General features: G+C 36.7%; 1 protein-coding gene across 5 annotated transcripts in view; it reads left to right on the top strand.

Moving 5' to 3' along the window:
- The window catches only part of LOC133520633 (E3 SUMO-protein ligase RanBP2-like), a 52,356-nt gene that overhangs the window by 16,037 nt on the left and 22,736 nt on the right, over window positions 1-13,583 (top strand). For 3 of the 5 annotated variants that reach the window (XM_061855191.1, XM_061855199.1, XM_061855173.1), the window contains exons 4-9: window positions 141-283; window positions 408-1,645; window positions 2,082-2,272; window positions 10,354-10,494; window positions 10,583-10,780; window positions 12,891-13,211. In XM_061855191.1, the coding sequence (XP_061711175.1) occupies window positions 141-283; window positions 408-1,645; window positions 2,082-2,272; window positions 10,354-10,494; window positions 10,583-10,780; window positions 12,891-13,211 (2,232 nt within the window). The remainder of the gene's footprint in view (window positions 1-140; window positions 284-407; window positions 1,646-2,081; window positions 2,273-10,353; window positions 10,495-10,582; window positions 10,781-12,890; window positions 13,212-13,583) is intronic. The other 2 variants (XM_061855208.1, XM_061855182.1) reach the window with 1 other exon arrangement.

The raw sequence follows: 13,583 nt of genomic DNA, 5'->3' as shown, positions 1-13,583 counted from the left end.
AAGGACCAAATGTACGAATTGGCGATAATCACTAATCAATGTGCAAATGCCCTAAGGCATTCAACTCTCGCATCCACGTTGGACATTTAATGCTGATCTATGTATAGAATTAATATTTAAGTTTATTTTTTTATGTACAGGTGAAAGTTGTAACAGGTGAAGAAGATGAAGATGAGCTTTTTGCCCACAGAGCAAAATTGTTGATATTTGTTTCTGGGGAATGGAAAGAAAGAGGACTCGGTGTAGTAAAAATCCTAAAGCACAAACATACATCCAAATTGAGGTAATATTTAGTTGTATGTGTAATATTTTCTAACAATTAATTTTACAAAATCGATACAATCAATTTGAATATCAATTTAATACTTGTTCCATGAATCCTGTACTAAACCACAAGTGTTTTTCAGAGTCGTTATGAGGCGTGAGCAAGTCTTCAAGATATGTTTAAATCATGCACTGACTCCAGATATAACTTACAACCTTAAAGACGAAAAAAATTGGATATTTGCTGCTAATGATTTCACCGAAGGGGAATTAACTGTACACCGTTTTTGCTTGAAGTTCAAAACGAAAGAAATTGCTATGCAGTTTAAAGACGCTGTGGACAGAGCGAGAGACTGGAAGAATAATGAAATTCAACAAAATCAAAATATCTCTGTTAAAAGTGATAACGACAATGATGATGTGGAATTTGTTACTGAAACACAGTCCAACTCGGAGGAAAAGAACAAAGCATTGCAACTAATGTTACCAGAGAATTTCTTCTTATATAAAAATAAGGACCCTTGTCCTGGTTGTCGTGGTTGCGAAGACAGCAAAGATTCGACATCCCAAGCCCCAAAAAAGAGTAACATTTCGCTAAATGTTTTTACTGCCCCGACGGCGTTCTCTAGTGCGCTTAGGATACCCACGGAAAATAAAGCCGTCTTTACTCCGGATAAAGTTAATGCAACTAAAACTGCTAACACTGTTGAACAGCCTGCGTATTCACAACCAACCAATTCTACGAATAAAATTATCCTGAAACCGAAATTCGTTTCTGCAGACAACACCAGTTCAATATTCAGAGCACCAATGCTGAACTCTTCTATTATCCCTGGGGCGCAAACTAGCACTACTATTGGAACGCAATCTGATCCTAAATCAATATTTGCTACCGCAAACTCGAACTTGACGTCAAACAATTCATCATTGTTTGGTTTTAAACCAAATAATAACGGCAATACTGAGGGGAAGGCGGTATTCGGGGCAACCGTTAACACCAAACTAAATGACGGCCAAAAACCAGATGGAAAATCAATTTTTGGGTTTACGAGTGGCATGACGAATCAGAAACCTTTTAATTTGTTCAATCAAAATGATGGCAACATATTTGTCAAGGCAAACGATGTGGTTAAATCTGATCAAACATCAGCATTCGCCTCGGTAGATGCACCAAATTATTTTGGAAACGGCAAGAGTACTTTGACCTTTGATCCTAAAACTGACTCTAAAGGCCAAGGAGGAAGTAAGAGTGAGCTTGTCAAACTATTAAATACACCAAAAGAAGACAAAAACATATCTTATACTGCTCCGAAAGCATTAGGCTCTGATAGTTTACTGTCTTTTAGTGCCTTTAAAAGCCAACCTGAATTAAAATTCCAAAGTAAGTATTAACTGTTTTAATATATTTAACAATAAGACACGCTACACTACTTACAAAGAATTTGTCTGTATTCTTTTCCAAATTTTTCTATTTTTTATCAATGTAGCGAATTTTTATCACTTGCAAATATAACGAATTATATATTATTATCTAAAATAAACTAAAAACACGTTAACATGGGCCTTTTCCGTACCTCTTCGGTCTTTCGTTCTTATATTTGCCTTTCCTTCACTCTTGCGTATTCAAGCGATAGAGAGGCAAATAGATGAACAAACGATCGGAGTAGTTCGCGGCTATCTTAGATCACAAATAGCGGAAAACAAACCAAAGACTAAATACTTATTACTTCTAAAGCGCCCTCTGTCGTGAGCAACTGGAAGTTTCTAGTCCCATTCAGATTTTTGTACCCATTAATTATACGAGATATTGCTTTTAGAAAACCCTGATTTCAAATGGGAAGGTGCTGGTCAGCAGCTGTTCGCACAAGCGCCACAATCAAAGAATATCAGCGATGCAGACCACGAAGTAGATACCGGCAATGGAGCGGAGGAAGAGTATGACCCGCATTACGAGCCCATTGTCCCCTTGCCCGACAAAATAACCGTGACCACGGGCGAGGAGGATGAGGTATGTTTAACTTTTGTACCCCATATATCATGCACAATTAGCCTCATGCATATAATATTTTTTTACTTTTATAAATCATTATTTATATCGGTTCAACACCGGAAAAAATAAAAATACTTTTATAAATGTTTACACTATTTTATTAAAAAATATTTAAAATGTTGAAACATTTTGAGTTGTTGAAACGCTCATAATTTTTGGCGCGAATTCTACAGAGCCGATGACGTCACACTTTCTCAACTGACGTTTGATACTAATGTTGTTCGTGTATTTCAGCAACTGGACACTAATAATTCGTTTTATTTTAAATACCATGGATGAACCTGAAATCCATTCTATAGGCATTATCTATTGCCAATAGCACAATCGGACTAGGACCAACCTCGAAATCTCGGGACTTTTCATGAAAATTGGTATATTTAAAAATTAAAGGCCCTTTTTTCATGCCCACACCATTTGACATTTGGGGATCTCGAGGAATTGCAGCCATCTTGAAAAATGTGTACCATTCAGGAGAATTTCGCGTTTTACTCAAAATCTACGTTCTTTACGAAAATATTGTGTAAGGCAACATTCAAGCTTATTAAATTCTACACAAAATAGTCATAGACATCTTTGCGGAAAAAATACATCTTGCTATAAAAATCACTTGTTGAACCCAGATTAAGCGCTTATACACTTCCAGGGGACATTCTCTTGATGGGAAACTGAGGAATATGAATTCTACTTTAACTATACATTTGTACGTGATCTACCCCAATATTAACACTTTACTCGACTGCGACTTAGCCACAAAGTAGGGTTATGGGTTTAAGTACTGATGATTCAGTACACCCTGTAGCTAAGGACACTGGACGGATTTTTTAAAATGACGTATCAGTTGAGTTGTAAAAATGTACCATGATTAGAAAGCTTGTTTTATGCTAATGCAGAATTAATAATTAATTAATTTAATTGTTTTTAAATTTTAGGCACGATTTTATTTACTTTTTGTTTAAATTTTTTACTTTGGGATTGTCGTTAGACGCGAGCACTCGCCTGGATTCTGCTTCACAAAAGGGAGTAAATATCAGGGTTACATTATTAAAATAGTAACGTTTTTTTTATGGTAGAGGAGGCAAACGAGCAGACGGATCACCTGATGGTAAGCGATTACCGCCGCCCATGGACATGGTTTTTGAATGAACTTTATTATAGCATATGTGGCCACCAGAATCCGAATATTACATAGAGTTATGAAGAACTGCGAAAGCAAATTATGTTAAATTATAATGTTAAATAATATTTTTGCTAGCATGAACATATTTACATATTTATTTAAAACAGCAGCCAAATAACACTAGACCCTACTCATAGTGTTGTGTTCCTGCCGGTGAGTAAGGTTGCCAGAGCTCAACGAGGGGGGGGGGGGGTTTAGGGTCGGCAACGCGCATGTAACTCCTCTGGAGTTGCAGGCGTACATAGGCTACGGAGACTGCTTACCATCAGGCGGGCCGTATGCTTGTTAACCACCGACGTAGTATAAAAAAAAATGATTATACTTAATGCAGTTATTCGAATCGTTGCTAAGCTCTGACTAAGATATACTTATAGGTATAAACTACAATGTAATAAATAATTGTTATTAAAACAGTTTTTTCTATGACGTACTTACTCGATATTTAATTGAAATTAATAGGTATACTACATTAGGTGAAAAGTAATTACTTCCATACACACTATATCCAGACATTTTTATCGATAACGCTCAAACATCAATTATGCACGAGCGCCACTCTGTTTCGCGGCGGCAAGTTGGCGGTCGTACCAAGAAACAGTAATGCCGTCGTGAATATCGTTAGCGGCTTAATACATTGCGCCGTTGCTTAGCAGGGGCGGATTAACCGAACAGCAGAAAAAGCATATGCTAAGGGCCCCGCGCTCCGACCCTGACCATGCAATTTCGGCACGCGGAACCGGCCAAGTTCAAGTAGAACTCGCACTCCGCGGATGCTGTACTACAGTGTGTCCGGTGGCAGAATCAGGATTTAAAATAGAAATAATAAAAAAACTACAAAAGATATAAATTTATATGAATAACTATCATAAAGAAGAGAACAACGGGTTTTATTTCTTAAAAATTATATCGTCTAAATGTTGACCGTCACGTCGCACAAATTCTTGTAATCTGGCCTCAGTGTTCCTTGCCACTCGCTGGAGAAGTGACGCCGGGATGGCATGAACCTCGCGAGCGATATTTTCTTTTAGTGCTGAGATAGTCGCCGGACTTGTTTCATAGACCTTACTCTCTAATAATACATTGTAAATAAAATTCGTTTTGAAAGACCTTATCCAACCATACGCCACACTACAGGGTCATAGCAAAATAAATTCAAAGAAAAAACATTTTGTATGGGAGGTATCCTAATTTTTTTTATAGTTTTTATTTTACCCGTTCTATCACAATGCATGATTTATGTATCCATGCCAAATTACAGCTATCGAGCACTAAAGATCACTGAGCAAACCCTCGGACAGACGGATATGGTGAAACTACTTATAGGTATAAGAGGTTCTAGGTGACTGCGTAACCCTACAAAATACACTGCGTAACATGTTAAAAACTAACCGAGAACGAGTAAAAAAAATTAAGACATCGTAAAAATGTTGTGATGGTACTGATCGTCGAGGTGCGAGTCCGACTCGCACTTATTTTTTTTTTTCAAACTAGGGGGCCCCGCAAGCTATTGTGCTAAGGGCCCCGCGCCTTCTTAATCCGCCCCTGTTGCTTAGCACACTACAAATAGTTTTCCATTCTAAACCATCAATGTAGAATGCATATTCAAATTGACACGCGTTTATTAGACAAAATGGTCCGCCTCAGAGAAATCAGATGTCACTGGAATTATTTGTAAAAATGTGTGGTTTTATTCACTAATACGTGAAAAAAAATGTACCCACATGTGGTATGTAACTCCATCATCCTTATAGTTTTTAGATACACTCCTATTTCGACACGAAACAACGGCATTTTAAGAAAATTTACTCGTACATTTTTCGATGACAGCTAAATTCCGACTGTCGACGGCGGACACGGTATGGCCACGATCTGGCCATGTCGCGGCGACACGCGCCACGCCTCCGTCAGATATCTAGTACTTTTTATGATCTGAGGCTACCAGTTTTCTTCAAGCTTGATATGCGTCCAGTTTTCTTATAATGCTGGATAATAGAATGTATAGTAGATCTTGGTAAATGAAGGTCTTGAGCTATTTTATGCACAGATTTTCCTGATACTGCTTGAAATTATAATTTCTCGAACGTCTTGCGAAATTGGTTTACCGCGACCCATATTGAAAATGAAAACTTGATAAATAATCATTGATGTACGTAATAGGGGTAGATGAGGTACCAGGCGCTCGATCTTGAGCCACAAAATATAGGTTCAGGGACCTATATTGAATTAGTCGTACGGGTGACGCTAAAGTGTCAACATTGTCATCAAATTCGATAAAATATTGCCAAAGAATGCCGTGTTGCGCCTTTTTCCAGTGCTTCAATAGCTCCAAGCACAAAAACAAAGCTCACGGTATCACTTTTCATTCGTAAGTACTGTTATAACATTTGAAAACATAATTTTTTCTAAATAATATTTAAAATTTCCTTGTTATTGAGTGAGCGCGACAGCTAAATAATGCATTACCCATGTGAGAAACACGTTTATCCGAGTGTCAAGTAGGCATGCCCGCTTCATGCATTGTAGAGTCAGCAAACTTTTTATAAATATGCAACTTTTTAAATCATGTTAGGAGCACAATTCCTTGAAACTATAGAATGTAACCGGTTTTTATTTTAATATACGAATAACCGGTTGTTAACCAAAAATCCAGTTTTTCTGATAGTATTTTTAAAACAATATCTTGCATTAACTTGAAACCCAAATATCGGGAATAGTCCATCAAAAATTACTAAATAGTACTTGTACAACAATAGGAAAACTATGGACAACATTTTTAACGAGAGCTCGGATTTACAATTTTAATATGCGAGTTATAGTATAGTTTTAAGATGTATTTATGTAGAAAACTGTAAAAAATATTTAGAACAGATATTAAATCAATCAAATTTAACCTATTTATTTACTTCCTTTTATCATAAACAAAAGAAATAAATAATAATCATCTCTATTTGTCAAGTAAAATGTATGACGACTGGTCTGGCCTAGTGGGCAGTGACCCTGCCTATGAAGCCGATGGTCCCGTCCCGGGTTCAAAGACTTCAAAGTTCTGATGATGGAATCCATGAAGAATTGAGGGAACACTAAAATCTTATAGGTACACATATAGTGATATTTGTAGTTTTTGTCTACAAATTAAGCATTCTCATCCAAAAACTGGCAATTAGTGTAGTGGAACTGCTGATGATGAACAGAACGAAACTCCCTAACTACGTATTTACCGTTTGACTATTTGTTTTAATTTATCCTCTTTGTAGAGCAACTAAGGTGATGAAAATGAAAACGATGAAAATCAGAACGAATACTTTAAATTGAACATTCTAATGTAAGGGCACGCTGCCGTCTCAAATCGAGAAAAGTGGGACATTGCTAATTTCGCTTTCCACAGGAAATGATTTAAAAAAAAATTTTTTTGCAATTTTTTAAGTAGAAATGAGTATTAACGTTAAAAAAATAAAAACTATAATGTTTAGAGAAAAAACTTTCACTTATTTCTTTTTTAACCTTTTGGCCGCCGGACCCCGTCCGCCAAGACGCTCACTCACACGCCAGAGCAAATTTTAAGTAAACAACTAATAAAAAGTTTAGGGATTGCAAATAGTGATATGTATATTTATAATTAATGGTGGAATTCTTCTCAATTTGGCTTATTTATTTCCAAACTTTGATTTCTATCAAAAATTCTAAACTAAACAGATTTACTATACAAGCAAATGTTGAAAATAAAGGACTTTATCATGAAAAACAACCGCTAAACATTATCGATTCATGAAGTAATATCCCCGCACTAGTCTGTACGAGTAGTCTTTTATACATGCCAACGGCGCGCATGGCTCGTCTTTAGTTCAGACTGACAAATACTGTTTACGCGCGAGCTAAGTAATAATAGCGTCTGGGTCAACGGCATAAGCGCTTGTCGGTACGTAACTTTATAAACGTAAGATTAGAGACGCACATCGTGTGTCGATAAATTTACATACTTACCGGAGCGTTTTCGGAGAAAAATAACAGGTGGATTGAATTATTTCAAAGAATAAAAAACAGTAATATTTAATCAGTCATTTATTAATGGAATATTAAATACATAACATATTAACATTCGGCAAATATTAATCTACTAATTTCCGCATTTTACATAATTTCCAAAAACTGGATCGACAAAAAAAATGGTTTATCATAGAATCTGGTTACAAATTTTCACAAGAATCGGTTGAAAATTGCGACCTGTAGAGGAGAACATCCGGACATACAAAAAGCAAATCGAGTTAAAATGTAGACCTCCGCTGTCGCTGCGGTCAATAATTTATTCGGCAAATAAACCGAAATGGTCGATTTACTTGTCTGACTCATTTACTGAAGAAGCTGCCTAAACTTTATCTATAACTATATCTCTCTTTCTCGACATATACCTAGTTACTACGAGTAGTTACCAACAATGACAATAATTGGCGATTAAATGTTTGAACGATTAAATAAAACCAGACTCGTGAAATCATATTTATTTAAAAAAATTGCACATCGATAGAACTTTCCCATCCCTAGCTGTCTTTTATACATGCCTACGGCGACAGTGACACCGAAAAACGTAGAAATTATAAGCATATTTTTTAAATCCTTTATTATGAAATAATGGATTCATATAGCTGCTTAAAAAACAAAGGGTCAACAAGTTGACATGAGTACAAAAGGGTTTCCAATTTCTATTATTTTACCATTTAGTAAGCGGTTGAAACTTTGTCTTGTATACAAGACGACGGCGCGAGTGAATCGTACTGTCGTTGTCTTGTATACCGGACAACGGCGGCCAAAGGGTTAAAACGAGCTGCAGCAGTGGAAATGCCTAGCGATTGAATTGTGAAAACTAAAAAGTATGTTCGGTTTCGTTTTGATTCAATTTTTTTCTCTCCATACATTATGTTTTTCCTTTTTATACCGCCCTCTACGCATATTTTTTTAAATTGTATAGATAAACTATCGGTTTTACATATAAAATTCATACGGTTTTACATATTTTATTTAGTGTGTTAGCGAAAAAAAATTTGTTTTCCATAAAATAAATATAGTGCCTATTTATTTTAATTACGTATATATTTTATAAATATTTGTTTCCTGACGCTCTACCTAATGACAGACGTTGAAGGCGCTTATCCCATGACCTACAACTTGTCCAATATAAGTGAATCCGTATACGTATCGTAACTATGAATAAACAGGGTTCACACTTTTTTATTGGTTCTATTGAGCCGTGCGCTCGGTGAACGATTGGAATATATAAATACCAGGAGTAACTACGAATTACCAGTGATTACATTATCTCTTGTCAAGCGTACCTGTCTTTTCCGAAAAACCATCAGAAGTGAAACCTCGAGATCCCTATCAACTGAGATCATATCGTTATACTGGTTTTCTCGAGGCGACACGTTAGTTGAACATAGTGAATAGGGAGCGTGCATGAACTGTAGGAGGCAGCACAGGAGCCGAGGAGAAATCAAAAATGTGTGGACTTTTTACTGGACTAAAAAAAACCAGCACCTGTATAAAAAATCTGCTTATCGTTTCCTACTCTATAAAAGTAGAAAAACAAAGTCTTGAAAGGTAGAAGACGGGACCTCTAATAGTTTCTGAGAAACAAGATACCTATTTTTGGGTCCCATACAAAAAAACAGATTCTATTTTTTCTGCTGTCAATATGCCTTATTTCGAAAAAATGTATACCACATTTATTGTTCCTTATATAATTCTCTTTCGGATAGCATTTTTCAAAAATGATTTTCTGAAAAAAGTGCGAATGTCCTCTTTTCGAGCCATCCAGCCCACCGTGACAGATGGACCTTAGAAGAGGACATAATCAATCCCACGAAACGTGTGTAGTTATGTGCTGTCAGAGGGATAAATCGGACGCCTGCGTCCAATTTTGCTGCATAATTAGGCCCGTCTGCACGGTTGGAGTTCCAACGTGTGAGTGGCATTGATTTAGTGAGTCTATGTTGGCTGTTGGGGAAATCCTGAAGGACGAGCCTGTCTGTTGGAAGTGGTGTACCTAAGGGGTTTTAGTAACAAAGGTCAGATCCGGATTTTAGTCTTTTTTTCCAGCGAGCTAAATGGAAAGTGCTCCTGTCCCTGTCCTTGGCATTGAAAACTAAAAAGAGATTGCTTGATTCAGCCCATTGTGCCAGGGTTAGCCCATTTGTGTCACTCGTTGCGTATTGCCATGATGAGTGATGATTATTGAAGTCTTTAGTATAAATGCATGGCATGGGTGTGGGAAGGTGGGCATCCCATTACCGACCCAGTGGATGTTAGCAATCTTGAAGTCGTCAAGCTGGGTGACCATTATAAAGCTATTTTGCGAATCATTAGCGTATATGACGCTCAGCACTTTCAGGCCGGATCGAGCATAAGTGGCAATGCCATACTTACTGTGATTCAGTGCTTTAATGAGCGTAAAACCTGATATTAGTCGTAGTAGGTTTTTGGAGGTTTATGATAATTGTGATATTAATTTGAGACTATTAATTTTGTTTTCTTAAATATTAATACTTTTTGAGATTTAGGGGAAATAAGAAATACCTACTTTTTTCCCCTTTTTTTGTTAATACCTGTGATATTTTTTGTGTGCTAATAAACGCTTAGAATATATTTTTCTGGGCATAATTACAAATCTATTGAGGTATCACACGTATTTTTAGGAGTAGTATCTCTATTTTTCACCGTTTTCAGTTTATCGAATAGACTACAATTTACAAAACTACACAAATTATTTCCCCTAATTTTATGAATTTTCTTGAATGAACATGTATGTTCGTTGTAATCTTTCTAACACATATATTATTTATATCAAATCCAATTTATTTTGTTATGCCAGGAGAAATTGTTTGGAAGGCGTTGTAAGCTGTTCAGATATAACGACGCCACTCGCGAATGGAAGGAACGAGGGGTTGGAGAGCTAAAAATATTGTATCACCCTGAGAAAAAGACTTACCGACTGCTGTTTAGACGGGAACAGGTATGTGTACTTGAATGTTGTCTTTATTTACATTTCTATATTTTATTATTTATTTATTTACCTATTTGTAATTTGCTCTGGTGGACAGGTACACAAGGCTGTGCTGAACATGCTTATCTTCATGGACCTAGAGTTGCTGCCGATGAGCAAGAGCGATCGCGCGTGGACATGGGCCGGGCGCAACTACGCGGAGAACCCCGCCGGGGACCAGGAGACGCTTGCAGTGCGGTTTAAGACTTTGGAGATGGCGACTGAATTCTTCGATAAAGTCAAGGAATGCGTACGGGTATGAGATGCCGTGTTTTTAAGTGATACCTACACATTTGTAATAACAATATACACACTAGCGGCCCGCCTTAAAGAGCGCTTGTGCAGTGCACTCCCATAAATAATCATAATGAAATTATAGTACCTAATTAATACTTATTACCTATACCTACAACCCAGCTGGCCAGCTTCATTGCGCACCATGCGATTGCATTTTCAAAACCATATTTGGCTTTGCAAGTCATTTTAGAGCGTTCCATGTTTCCGAATAAAAGCAGTTGAAGGAGTCGCCGTCGTCGGATACGGCGAGGAGGACTATATATATATATATATATATATATATATATATATAATACTTATTAGTACTTATTCATAATTAATGTATCTATCGTAAACAAGTCAATAATAGTTAAATAAGTAATTATTATAAGTTTATAGACAGCCTATGACTACTCGCCTACCGCTATATTTCATACGTAACGCGCGAAGCGGAGCGCTTTGGATTGCGCTCATATGAAAAAAAAATAGTATATTGAATCAATAGGAAATTCCATAAGAGCGAAAGAGAAGTTTAGCACACAGTTCCCCACGTGAAACAGAAGATGTTCTATGAAGAAAGACGTAAAATTGGAGCAGCGCTCTTAGTCCGTTTGACCTTGTGCCTTCTGGACGAATGCGCGCGCACTCCGCGCGCCATATTACGATTATACCTTTTACCTTAGTATTTTTTAAAGTACGCGCGGAAAGTGAGAGTCAGAATGGCGGGTGTACCTAAATAAAATGAAATAAAAACCATACCATATTTTTGTACCTAATTTGTACTATTTAGTACCGCCTTTGAAAAAAAATGTACCTCACGGTACTTAAAGTTCCTGACATCCTGCCACCCTGACAGTCAGAATAGCGGGTGTACTTTATTACGCTATATTCACGTGGTTATTGATAAATTCTATAAAAGCCGAATTTTTGTACCTTTATTGTACCTTCATATTCAATTATAATATGAGCCATTTTATTTGTGGTTTCCAAGTTTTACTCATTTATATTTTTCTTGCTATTACACTTTTGCAGGCGTTATAATTTTTAGTTAACATTTTAATTTTAAGTTTGTATTTTAATTTTTGTTTGAAAACTTGGATGAGCCATGTTGCTTAAAATAAATGCAATACAATACAATTACAATTATTGCCAGTGGAAGAAATGAGTTTCAATGAAATTCCGCAACATGGCGCATGATCATATTAGTAGGAGATACGTGAAGGAATATCTACCCTCATCAGTTTTTTTATTTGTGATGAGAAATAAATGATAAATAATATTCACATAGACACATTGCAAATAGATTGCCTAGTATGACTGCGTACGGCCCAAAAAAAATTATTTTTTATTTTTTTGGGTTCCGTACCAAAAGGAACCGTTATGGTGCGATTCTGTCCGTCTGTCTGTCTGTCACATAGCTAAATATCTTGAGAACCACTTAAGCTATCGATTTGAAATTTGAAATAGTTATGAGCAACGTCATAACTATTTCAAATTTCGACGACAGACTTAATGTAATTTTTGCAACGAGTTTTATTTACTGTTTATGAATATAATGGAAGAGAAGAACATGTTGTGCCGACCGACCCCACTTAACGTGGGATAACGGCAGGAAGAAGAAGAAGAAGAAGAAATACCAAAAGGTTTAATGTCATGTGAACCGCGCCTAATTTAAATTTGTATCTTTCTTCACGTATAACTAACGTTTACCTCGTTATAGTACGTATCGTAGTCGTCGCCTTGGTAATAAACTTGCTCGTGTTCATAATCTTCCGCTTCTTCGTCGTTTGTCTCTTGACGTTGCTCGTTATCGTGGATGAGAACACGGCTCGTAACTTCTCGTTCAGCGGACTCTGGGTTTTGGCTGTCAGAATGGCGGGTGTACTTTATTACGCTATGTTCCCGTGGTTATTGATACGAGTAAATTCTATAAAAGCCAAATTTTTGTACCTTTTTTGTACCTTCATATTCAATTATAATATGAGCAGTTTTATTTGTGGTTTCCGAGTTGAAATGCGAGTTCGTTTCGTAAATTAGTATATCAATTTAATTCAGTTTTGATTCTTAAATGTGGCGTTTTGTTTTTTTAGAAATTACAAGCTACAGGAGCTCGGGCTGTAAGGGAGGAAAAGGAGATTGAAGAGAAGCCGAAAAGCATGGCTTTATTGAGGTTACCCAAGCATCTACAAGTCGGCGCACGCGCTGATAATGCTTTGGAAATGAAAACGTACAGTAAAATTGTTGAGGCCACCGAACAGTCAAAAACAGAGTCCGCTGAACGAGAAGTTACGAACCGTGTTCTCATCCACGATGACGAGCAACGTCAAGAGACAAACGACGAAGAAGCGGAAGATTATGAACACGAGCAAGTTTATTACCAAGGCGACGACTACGATACGTACTATAATGAGGTAAACGTTAGTTATATGTGAAGAAAGATACAAATTTAAATAAGGCGCGGTTCACATGACATTAAACCTTTTGGTATTTCTTCTTCTTCTTCTTCTTCTTCCTGTCCTTATCCCACGTTAAGTGGGGTCGGTCGGCACAACATGTTCTTCTCTTCCATTATATTCATAAACAGTAAATAAAACACGTTGCAAAAATGACATTGTCTGTCGTCGAAATTTGAAATACGTTATGACGTTGCTCATAACTATTTCAAATTTCAAATCGATAGCTTAAGTGGTTCTCAAGATATTTAGCTCTGTGACAGACAGACAGACGGACAGAATCGCACCATAACGGTTCCTTTTGGTACGGAACCCAAAAAAGTAAAAAAA

This window comes from Cydia pomonella, chromosome 1 (assembly GCF_033807575.1).
Source record: "Cydia pomonella isolate Wapato2018A chromosome 1, ilCydPomo1, whole genome shotgun sequence".
NCBI lineage: Eukaryota > Metazoa > Arthropoda > Insecta > Lepidoptera > Tortricidae > Cydia > Cydia pomonella.
This window is presented reverse-complemented; position numbering and strand designations above follow the sequence as displayed.